The sequence below is a fragment of the Cydia pomonella genome, chromosome 27 (assembly GCF_033807575.1).
Source record: "Cydia pomonella isolate Wapato2018A chromosome 27, ilCydPomo1, whole genome shotgun sequence".
Classification (NCBI taxonomy): domain Eukaryota; kingdom Metazoa; phylum Arthropoda; class Insecta; order Lepidoptera; family Tortricidae; genus Cydia; species Cydia pomonella.
In genome coordinates, this window is record NC_084729.1 from 2926788 (window position 1) to 2939354 (window position 12567).

The 12567-nt window shown below is 36.7% G+C and overlaps 1 protein-coding gene across 1 annotated transcript; it reads right to left on the bottom strand.

Moving 5' to 3' along the window:
* Positions 1-741: 741 nt before the first annotated feature.
* Positions 742-9176, bottom strand: LOC133532760 (zinc finger protein 664-like). The gene is made up of 3 exons (XM_061871553.1): positions 9028-9176; positions 2931-3106; positions 742-1286 (listed from the first exon to the last, which is right to left on the bottom strand). The coding sequence occupies exons 2-3, from the start codon at positions 3104-3106 to the stop codon at positions 1097-1099; spliced, it is 366 nt and encodes a 121-aa protein (XP_061727537.1). The 5' UTR covers positions 9028-9176; the 3' UTR covers positions 742-1096.
* Between the last annotated feature and the right edge of the window lie 3391 nt (positions 9177-12567).

Below are 12567 nucleotides of genomic sequence, written 5' to 3' on the forward strand. Positions count from 1 at the left end.
TTATGTGATCTAAAACAAACTTTATTGTTTAGTGCCTTAGGGCTTGTAGCACAGATAAAATAATAGTACTACCGTCACAGAATAAATAATAGTAATAAGTACCGTATATAAATGACATTTCCTACAAAACCGAAGTTTGAGAGCGATTCAGGGTCGAATCATGCTGTCCCATTCTAATGTATGCACTATCCCTTTCGGCTATTTAGGGTTGCCTAAACCTGTGACCTGAAGTCATTATCCTTAACTTGTTCACGCAAAGGGACGTCAAGTTGTGCGAACCCTAATAATTGCTCGTAGCAAGCAATGCTGAGCCGAACGGAGCCGAATGGCCGAAAGGAGCAGTGTCGCCCCACTGCTTGTAGGTTGGATGAGCCTTTAACAATGTACATTATATTTATCATATTTATGTTCATGTTTGTACTTACTGATAAATTGATAAGTTAGGAAAACATTGTCAGTAAATAAATTAAAAACCTACTTATATAATTGGCCATTGGTAAAGAAAAAAAAAATGAAAGATGTTATAAATTTTTATTCAAAAATAAGTACAGTTAGCGTCAAATACTTCGTAGCAGTCAAAGTAGCCAAATAGTTCGGTACACCATATATTTAGTATGGTGTACCGAACTATTTGGCCACTTTGACTGCTACGAAGTATTTGACGCTGACTGTACAAAAGACCATTATAAAATGAATTTTAAATACGTACTACTTTTTTACTTTAACAAAACAAAAACTCCGTTTTGCAATAATGTAGTTTATTTATTTGCTACACAAGGGAACAAAATTGTTTTTTACCTTTTCTTAAAAAGTTGCACAGTTTCAAACCACGACAAAAAATTCAAATATTCAAAAATTGTTTCGGCCTAGTGTATTACAAGTATGTTCACCTTTACCAACAACGCAAGCGTTACAAATACATATACCTAATACAAAAATTAATTTCAATATTTACGTATCAATGTCTTATAGATAAAGAGTATCCCGGGCTGGTACGGTGAAAATATTAAAATGGTATATTTACCTAATATAATTAAAGTTCCTTAATAATAAATTGCTAAGAAATTGTACAGCGTGAACGCCAAAATTATTGTATTTAATTGTAAAATCTGGGTTTATACATATTAATGTAGATATTCGTCTGATTGTTATTATGCACCATTTTGGTAGAGTTGGAGACGCTGGTGTTGCCCCTGCCATGAATAGTGTTAAGGTGACGAGTCAAATTGCCTTGCGAGGCAAAATCGTTGCCGCAGATGTGGCAAACGTAGTCTGGAGACGGAGCTCTGTAATATAAATGATAACTATGAATTATACGGGATAACGGGACAGACTATTGTAAAGGCGGGCGCAGCGGCGGAAAGCGCCGAAATTTTGAAATGTGATAAATATAAGAGCCTCGGTAGAGAGTACCAGTTTGTGTTGAAACAGGTTGAAACATGGGGCCTCAGCGCGCACAAGTTTTTTGCAAAAATGGCGAAAAGTCTGGTTGACGTAACTGGTGACCGAAGAGCTAGCGGCTTCCTCGCTCATTGCATCAGTATCACGATACAACGAGGAAATGCCGTCGGCATCCTTGGTACAATGCCTCAAGGGCCTGTTTTAGATTTAAGCTAGTATATTTATTATGTATATTGTTATTATTAATAGGGATTAGATTAGTAACATTGGGGTACCGTCAGCTGGTTCAATATTACCTAACCATGCCAAACATTGCCTGGCTTAAAAACAGTGGTAATAAAGGAAAGAGGGTCACCGTTAAAGAGTTATACAACGCTATTTGATAGGTAACCACTGTTTTTTCAAGCCAGGCAAAACATTATCTTATCGGATCCGCCCAGGTTTCATGGGAGTCGGGATGTATGATAATATTGATAATAATATTATACTACTGTTAGAATAAAATAGTGATAACGTAGGTGACATTTGCAACTGCGTCGTTTAAGTTTTAAACTGTATTTTTTTATCTCTCTGTTTATTACACGGTGCCCGTGAGCATTGCCAGAGACTTTAACAGTATATTCCTGATATACTACAGTATAGTCCTAAAGACTAAAATGTCCTATAATTTTTTTTGGAATTCGCCTAATTTTAGTGTTAAAGCCACTTACAAAAACAAACATCTTTTTACTGTTACTTAGCGCAAAACGCCTTTTTGGCGATGTTGCCACTATGGGATCTATTCCAAATATCCTTATTCATAGATGTCAAAAAGTGACAAGTAACACTGCAAAAAATAGGTTTTACAAAAAAAAAAACAATTTCTTCTTCAGTTACAGTTATACAAATAGCGTTTTCATTTTATGTAAGTACAAATAATTAATTTTTTTTTGTGAAATTGACCTATACTCATATAGGTAACAGTTTTTCCTTCTTTTTCCTTAGAAATGCGTGGTTAAAATCTCTCGGGTTCCTCGTGGGCACCCTGTATAAAGACCCTTTCAAATAAATAAAACACATTTAGGTACATCGGTGCCACGAACAGACACACATGCACATGTCACATACATAACGGTCAAACTTATAATTATAAGACCCTCTTGGGTCGGGGGTAAAAAATGACAAACTAAAGGTACGACCAGACCGCAGCTTAAAAAACGGTCACGATACGGAATCGCAGTGACGTGCTTCACGCGAATCTTTTTTGTTTACAAAACAGTTGCGTCTTTTACGTCACCGGTGTGGTGTCTGCCATAAGATCTCCGTGTAATATTTTTTGCGATATTATAAGTATTATAACCAGAGTAAGCGTGAGCACTCTATTACTTCTTATTTCTCTATGCTACAGCGTATTGTGGAGAGTTAAGTTTTGAAATAAGGGATTTAACAGGCAGATTTTTGAAGAAATAACTATCCAGAAATTTTCAGGAGTCTTAGGCTTGTCCGGACTTTTTGCCAAGATATTCAATTTTTTCATATGTCAAACTTACCTATAGGGAACCATAGCTCTAGGAGAGTATTGGATCTGCTTCTGTTTAGGCGGCTCATGGACCGTCGAGAAGTGGCGGTTCAGGCTGGACTTGGTCGTGTAGTCCTTGTCGCAGATTTTGCAGACCCAGAGCTCGACCTTCTCCATGTGACGCTCTCTTTGCCAGTTCCTCGACATCTAAGAAAGGAACATTAGTAAGTAGAGCATTCAAGAATAAGAGACTAGCTTCTGCCCGCTTTGTCTGCGTGGATTTTAGGCTTCCGGCGATATGAACTTGCTCCCCCTCCCAAGTTGACTGGCTGGCTACGCCCTTGTCTTGATTAGGACCGTAAAAAAGTAGTTTGTAACACTTGCACTACCTGGACTATCAAAATCAGTGCCAACTTAGCTTGGTCTGACTCTATATAAATAAATAAATATTATAGGACATTATTACACAAATTGACTAAGTCCCACAGTAAGCTCAATAAGGCTTGTGTTGAGGGTACTTAGACAACGATATATGTACCTAATATATAAATATTTATAAATACTTAAATGCATAGAAAATGCCCATGACTCAGGAACAAATATCCATGCTCATCACACGAATAAATGCCCTTACCAGGATTTGAACACGGGACCATCAGCTTCGTAGGCAGGGTCACTACCCACTAGGCCAAACCGGTCGTCAAATTGGCGTATATGGCGCTCCTTTTCATCCAACTCATTTCACATCTGTTCAACACTTGTGTTATGTTTTCCATTCCTGACTGCAATGCGATGGTGTATCTGTATACTTATAGACGGAATCTCAGAGCATTATTTTTGATTATATCTATGGACGGAATATACATACACGTAACTCTGAATAGATTTTTTACTTCGAAACGGTGCTATTACAGCAACCAACAAGGGCGCAAAATATTTGTATTTTAACCTGGTGAGTAAGGTTGCCAGAGCTCAACGAGGGGCGGGACGGTTGTTAGGATCGGCAACGCGCATGTAACTCCTCTGGAGTTGCAGGCGTACATAGGCTACGGAGACTGCTTACCATCAGGCGGGCCGTATGCTTGTTTGCCACCGACGTAGTATAAAAAAACCTCTCCGAACGTTATCGTCACCAATAATCTCATGAATCTCTCTCGAATGCAAGAAGTGAACGGAAATAAAACATGGAATTCGCGTTTGAGAACATTACCGTTCAAATTGGCTACATGCCAGTTTTTTGTAAATAATGTCAAACGATCTTGATTTTCCTAAGGATCAAATGTCTATATAGCACTCATGGCATTTAAGCAATACAAAGGTCAGAAATGAGAGTTAAAGTCTGACGCTCGCACTCGACGATTGAAACGCCTCTAACAAAATGATAATGTGATGTGACGTCGCATCACATAAGTCTGTCCTAAATGTATGAAAGATTAAGGAAATTGCCATGTTGACCCTGAAATATTGCGTTTATGTGTATAGTTGTCATACAATTTATTTTTCAATAAAATATAAGGAATCGAATGGTACCATTTTCTTTCCTATTTTTGAAAGACAAAAAAAAATGTTTTTTTGAGACTTTGGAGCTTTGTAATTTTTTATAATCTCAATATTTTTTTTTAAATTCCACTTTTTTAAAATGGATGGTTCATTTTCTATCCATTAAACTAAATTTTGTTATAATATTCAACATGTGTCAAGTACCCGATTCTGCAATTATCTGTCTACAGTACAGTCGCTATCAATCAGATATATCGGAGCGGCCGATGTGCTCGAAAATATCTGAACACCCACTAGCGCCTTGATAATAGAGGCGTGTTCAGATATTTGTAAGCACTCCGGCCGCTCCGATATATCTGATGGCGAAATACACTGTAACTATTTCGCACCGTTTTGATTTTTGCGCTAGGCGTCTGTTTACGTTGCATTTATTTGACTGTTTTAGCGATTTTTAAAGAAATCTAATTCTTACATGAACAAGAATATCAAAAAAGCAAAACCTACAGACACAGATACTGGTAATATTGAACACATATTTAAAAAAAAACATCTAGAGCCAAAATCCAAAGAAAAAAAAAGTTGTATGTGAAAGAATTACCACTGTCCGCAAACACAAAAACGTTTTAAATACCTATATGAGCGGAACACTTGTATTTTAATGCCAAATATAGCTGTTTAAAACGTCAAATATATTAAAACAGCTCCTTCAACTTACTATTTTACGACTTTTAATCCGGTAGTAAAATATTCCTAAAAAGCTATTAACATTCCAGATAACTAATTTCACGAGAACCATGATGATGTTAGCTTTCCGGTCGACGGTTATCTTATAACCTTCGGAACTAGTTTAGCGTTGTGTGCAAAAAGCGGCCGTTAGCTAAAGTGTAGGACGCAATAAAAATCTCACCTGGGATTTAAAAAAAACATAGATGGTAGGATCGTATAGATGTGCCATACGCGTGCGCCCGTGAAGAACAGAACATACGCAATGCGACAAAATTAAAAACACGTTTTAACATTCCTGACAACATACCAAAAACAATAAACGTAATTTTATTTACGTCAGGTTATTTGTTGCCCACCATAAAATATACTAAAATTTACGGTGGGGAATAAAAAAATGAGACTGCGACAAGGACACACAGTAATAGCTTTCTCTGCTACTCCTACTGAAAGATACATTAGATACATAAGACTATCCCGTTCGGTCATTTCCCCCCACCGCTCATGCCTGATCCAACTATACTAGATTCATGAAAAAAAAATTTGAAATTCGATTCCCAATTACGCATTTGTTGTTTTGGGTTTTATCAGTTAAGTAATGAACCAGCTATACGCAGACGCAAAATTTCATCTCATACAAAAGCTTCACTCTGTCACATTTTATGGGGACAAAAAAACAAAATCTACCGTTGGAAAGACACAATAGCACTCGACTTTTTATTTTATTTGATAGGCTTAGGCTAAGACTATCTCCTCTTGATTTCTAAATTCAACAAGTTTTTGGCAAACATTTCATTTTTGGAACAAGCTTTTGTCACTGACTGTCCTTTTCTTACCACGGGAAAATAATACTCATCGAGACAATTCTAAAAACCCCAAACACAATTAGGTTGCGTTGTTTTATCACAGAGTTCCTGTGCTCCATCACAAAATAACATACATACTGACAGTAAACGGGGCAAGTTAAATAAAGGCTTGTAAAAATTGATCAAATCAATTGAGTACGCGTTTTCGCGTTTAAAATATTTGTATAGTATCAAAAAGCAGGCAATATGTTTTCCGCGTTGTTACAAAGCAGTTGTAAAATTTTAAACATATTTTTCACGTAGACTGTTTGTAACACGTAGAAGTTATTGATGACATCCTGTTGTCTAGCTTAAACTACTTTTATCTGATATTTATCGATTAATTAATCTTTCTGATATCTACGTCGTGTTTATATATTCATTTCTAATCTAAATAACATGCCCAAGTGCACTTATAATCAGCACTTCATGTACTGATAAAGCTTCATTTTATACCTTTAAACGAGCAAATTAAATGTTCCTATTTATTTATATATTTCGGGGTTCTCGGAAACGGCTCTAACGATTTCGACGAAATTTGCTATATGGGGGTTTTCGGGAGCGATAATCGATCTAGCTATATATAGGTCTTATCTCTGGGAAAACGCGCATTTTTGAGTCTTTATATATTTTCCGAGCAAAGCTCGGACTCCTATGAATTTTAATGAATTTGCAGCTTACAAAGCTATTTTGTTTTAGCGAATCATTTCCAGACCGATACGACCTTCAAACCTTCAAGAAAAGAGCGTATTCCCATCTTAAATGCCTGCAACATACTTGCAGCACGAGGTGTTACAGGTGTCCGTGGGCGCCGCGTCGGTAAATGCTTACCATCAGGCGATTCAGCCGTTTACCTCCTAGGTATATCATAAAAAAAAAAAACAATATGTTGAACATTAAAATAATAGGATGATCCGACGATATGGACAAAAATACATTATATTTTTTCTTTATAAATATTATAGAGACATTCTTACACAAATTGACTATATCCCACGGTAAGCTCAAGGAGGCTTGTGTTGTGGATACCCAGACAACGATATATATAATATACAAATACATGGAAAACATCCATGACTCAGGAACAAATACTTGTGCTTATCACATAAATACATGTCCTTACCGGGATTCGAACCCAGGACCATCGGCTTCATAGGCAGGGTCACTACATATATCCACTAGGCCAGACCGGTCGTCAAGTTTCTTTATTTCACGGCTAAAAAGCTGAACCGTATTTGATGAGAAACAGCGTGTGTAAAGTTTAAGCCCTAGTCTAGAGTGATAGGATATCAAAGTCGAAGCCACAACTAATACCTATTATGTATACTATACAAAACCTTTACTAAAAAAAAAGTTTTTTTTTTAATCTTATTTATTTTGTAAGCCATACATCTTAAGATTAAGTCGGCACCTAAAAAAAAAGTTTATGGCAAAAAAAATATTTTTGTTACAAGCTTTTATCGTTGACTGTATTTTTTTTAGACAGGCGACTAATACTAGAGCTAATTCTAAAAACCCTACACACAATTCGGTTGCGTTGTTTTATCACAGAGTTCCTATGGCCATCTCCTGTCTCCACCATCAGATCAGCTCGATGGTGCCATAATATTACATTGTCATCCAACTTACATATGCATGCAAAATTTCAGTTTGATCGAAAACCGGGAAGTGGATCAAATTTAACTTGCAAGATTTGATTACAGACGGACAGACAGACAACGGGACAGGTGAAACTAAATAAAAGCTTGTAAAAAATAAATGTTTCGCTTTGCACGAATTAGCTTCCTTACACTCATGACTTACGTTGAACATGAGATGAATTTTAATTAATTACGCTCCATACAATATTATGGCTCTTCTACCCGATGGCCCAGCGTAGGCCAGTCCAAGGGACGCATTTATGCGTTAGAGGGAGCAAGTGATATTGCTATCTCATTCCACCGCATAGCTGCGTCCCTTAGACTGGCCTACGCTGGGCCATCGTGTAGAGGAGCCCTTAAAAAGAAATCGGCGCATATGCCAACACTATAATGAGCGTTTAAATAACTAGCTATCACTTTAATATATAAAAGACGTAACAAAAAAGTGGAGATCCGTTTAAGAGGGAACAGGAGGCCTACCGCGAAAATCGAAGTTCGTCAATTGCGGGCATTTTTCTCTGTCACGCTAATTACGTCTTAGTAAGAGTAAAAGAGAAAGATCCCCGCAATTTGCGAAATTCAATTTTTCCGGTAGGCCCCCAGTAACTTTCTGAATCTACGAAATAACGGTAATTTTTCTATGAAATTCCATTTCGAGAGAAAACATTTTCCACTTACTAAATCTTAACAAATCACTTTGATTTTGATGTCGATCGCTTCAGCATAATATACTTAGGTTTTATAAGTTTCGCTTTAAAATATATACTTATATATTGTTTTGCAAATAAAAATAGGAAAAACTATAAACATAGTTTTTCAATGGAAAACTATAAACATAGTTTTTTTATTGTGTCAATAACATACAAAAAAATCATGGAGAATGGACAATATTTAGAAGTGGAAAAATGTTTTCGCCTTTTTTATGGAAGATCACGTGGTATGCTTCTCTCTTAATGGCATATTCAGTATCGTGCTCTGATTAGGGAAAAGTACGTAGAAGATAAATTTATAACACGCAAAAAAAAAACGCGCCAAAAAAAATTCTTTCACCCTTTTCTAATTAGAACGCGATACCGAATATGCTGGAAACGGGTCACCACTATTATTGTTACACCTTGTATACGAGTGACAAAGAAATGAAACATCATTACAATTTTATATTATTAAAGATATACAAATTCATGCGAATATAATACATAAAAGCTACGTCGGTACATACACAAAAAAAGCATAATGGTGTTGAATCATTTGCTCACCCTATAGAACCACGCCCAAAAACTTTAAAACGCATACATGGAGTTTATTATTATTACCCAGTAAGATTTCCTTAATTAAAATAATAGGTAAATTTCATGTTTATAAATAGTTATACAAGTAATTATTAGCATCTGCAAGCATAATAATCAGTTCAAAAACTTACCTTGTTATATTAACAACTTAACAGTAACTTCTTTGTTGTTTTTTTTTATTCACACACGGTTTCCTAACACGCTAGAACAAATTCTGATATCAAACTGCGAATGAAATGAACGAATGATAACTGCGATAAAGTACAAACATATTTTATGTCAGCGGGTAAAACTGGAACTAACTCTGCTGCGTACTAATTGTGCGATTACAGCGCCACTTTTAACGATGCAGCTAAGTTTGTATTCGTAATTGCTCGCAATGGTCGTAGCTGGCAACACAACCATTGAAAAATACTTTGTTGTACTTTGTGATCTTTTGACGGGAAGTTATACGCAAATAGAAAGTGGAAGAATTATACATAATTCTAACATATTAAAATAAACCGGCCAAGAGCATGTCGGGCCATGCTCAGTGTAGTATTCCGTAGTTACCCTTCCGTCATAAAAATCTAAACTGGAGCTATTAGTATAGTAGATTGTTAACCAAGGGATAAATTGGTACCTTTCACCCGAGTTTAACTGTGGATGTACGTATTTTTACTATGAGGGGGAGACTTTTTGCGATAACTCAAAAGCAGCTAAACTGATAATGTCCTCTATAGTTTTCATTTAATGTTTTTCTTAAGTTCTACTTCTATGATTTTTTTCATATTTTTTGGACCTATGGTTCAAAAGTTAGAGGGGGGGGGGACACAATTTTTTTTGCTTTCTTAGCGATTATCTCCGAATATATTCACTTTATCAAAAAAAAATTGTTGAAGACCCCTATTAGTTTTCAAATATCTGTCCAACAATACCCCACACTGTAGGGTAGAAGCAAAACAAAATTTTCACCCCCACTTTACGTTCAGGGGAGGTACCCTAAAAAAAAAATTTGATTTTATTGTACGACTTTGTCGGCTTTATTGATTTATATATCCATGCCAAATTGCAGCTTTCTAGGACTAACGACCACGGAGCAAAGCCTCGGACAGACGGACATGGCGAAACTATAAGGGTTCCTAGTTGACTACGGAACCCTATAAAGAGAAGAAAAGCTTATTGGACCAGAGAAATTAGAATCAGTCTAAGATAACTTTGCACCTACTGTAACGTTTTTAAATCATCCAAGACGTGAACAGATAAAAGTGTGAGAGTTTTATTATATTTCATTACATATTTTTAAACTATAACAGACGGGCGTACCGGACCGTGAATTTGGTTCGCATGTCTCTTTCTCACTCGCACTTATAGCTGCGTCCTTAACTGATACATGACCACCTTCCACGTAATCGAACAGGTCTCCTACGGGACCAATGTCGTGGTCCGATACGCCCGTCTGTAGTCTATTCATAAGGCCGTAACGTAACTGACGTGGACCGTGACCGCAAAAGTACGCGTCGATGCAGAGGCGATTGATGGATAGTTACAATTGCATTCTAAAAGTCATTGCTGAAAGGTAGTTATCATAATATACAAAAACAGTGGGTAGACAGTCACAAGGGGTGTGTGTCTCACGAGAGTCATAACAAATAGTTTATTATTATTAATAATTTCTGTGATTTTAATTTTGATTTTTAATGTCTTTATGTGTTCTAGAGTGTTTAATTTATTAATTTTAATTTGTGCTATTTTATTTTAATGTAATATTCTAAAGGCGGTATTTTTAATTAACTAAAAATAGATAATTTATCCAAATTTCCTTGTTATCTGATAAAAATGTATTTTGTTTTTTTTAGTCAGTTAATGACGCAGCTATAAGTGAGAGCGAAAAAGAGATATGCTGACCAGACCAGACTCGCGGTCCGGTACGCCCGTCTGTTACAGATTTAACCCGGAGGGATTTCTGAAATAATGATTCATTACCGTATCATTTGTTGTGCAGTCTGTGGCACGGCACGGTGTTGTGGTGTACTTACTTGTACATTTTTATTTGTTTCCAGTTCCGCTCCATTAGTCATCAGCCGCCTCAGCCGGAGGCCGAACCGTTCTGACAGTACAGGTAACCTTATGGGGTTGGCAACTGTCAAATTTGTATAGATAACGCCAGCTAAGGTTACCTGTCTCTAGTTCTATAAGATATGGCTTACAGGCTAGCATTCAGGCCATATAATTCTAAACATAATTTGACACTATTCGTAGGACTGACACAAAACCTATGCTGGCGCCATCTGTAAAATAATTCCCTGGAGCTTGTTGCTTGCCGATGTGAAGATGGCGCTATGTGATAGTGTCGAGAGCCTTAAAACAGTCGACATGGTTATTTACTGAGGTCCAGTACGCACATATAATCGATCATGACTACCTACATTCCCAACTGTTTCCTCAGATGATGCCGAGAGCAAGTTCCAAATTACTGCATCATTTTAGGCTTACTTTGAAAAACGAATCGATGGTGGGAAAGTTTTTCCAATATTTCAAAAATAAAAAAATAAAAACAGCCACCAAATGGTTACCAAAATGTTCTATGAATGTAGTAGAAGAAGCTGTGAAAAATCGCGACATAGAAATATCGCCGGCCAAGAGCATGTCGGGCCACGCTCAGTGTAGGGTTCCGTAATTACTCTTCCGTCACAATAAGCTAAACTGTAGCTTAAAGTATAGGACATTGTTAACCAAGGGATGAAACGGTACCTTTCACGCAAGTTAAACTAATAGACTGCATAATCAGTACCTAATTAAAGTAAGTCTTTTTACTATGAAGGGTAAACTTTTTGCGATAACTCAAAAACAGCTAAACTGATCATGTCCGCTATAGTTTTCATTTAATGTCTTTCTTAAGCTCTACTACCACGATTTTTTTCATATTTTTTGGACCTATGGTTCAAAAGTTAGAGGGGGGGGGGGCACATTTTCTTTTTCTTTCGGAGCGATTATCTCCGAATATATTCACTTTATCAAAAATTTTTTGTTGAAGACCCCTATTAGTTTTGAAAGACCTTTTCAATGATTTCCCATACTGTAGGGTGAAAGCAAAAAAAAAATCACCCACACTTTACGTGTAGGGGAGGTACCCTAAAAAAATTAAATTTTTAAATTTTATTGTACGACTTTATCGACTTTATTGATTTATAAATCCATGGCAAATTTCAGCTTTCTAGCACTAACGACCACGGAGCAAAGCCTCGGACAACAGACAGACAGACGGACCTAGCGAAACTATAAGGGTTCCTAGTTGACTACGGAACCCTAAAAAGGATGGACTACATCCATGATGCCTTTATATCAAATTAAAAAGTCTTGGAAGAGATACATATTTGAAGACTCCCTTGCTTTATCTCCATCTGAAGTTGTATGCATAATATGTCAAATGGCAAATCGCTTCCGTAATAACTAGTGCCTACGTCAATTCTCGGGATTAGTTGCCAAGCGGACCCCAGGCTCCCATGAGCCGTGGCAAAATGCCGGGACGACGCGAGGAAGAAGAAGCTAAAAGCAACTGTATTAGCTTTTCACAGCCTTTAGAATTCACTTAGGGCCTGTTTCACAATGTCCACGTAAAGTCCTGAATAAGCTACTTGCCACTTATCTGACGAATAAAGTCATCGTTTGCGTTTCACAATATTCAAATA

Bases quoted from the DNA above. Each gene is read 5' to 3' on its own strand.
- LOC133532760 (XM_061871553.1), bottom strand. From the start codon at position 3,106: ATGTCGAGGAACTGGCAAAGAGAGCGTCACATGGAGAAGGTCGAGCTC. The intron at 1,287-2,930 runs GTAAGTTTGACA...TTTATATTACAG, and splicing joins AGAGCTATGGTTCCCTATAG to AGCTCCGTCTCCAGACTACG.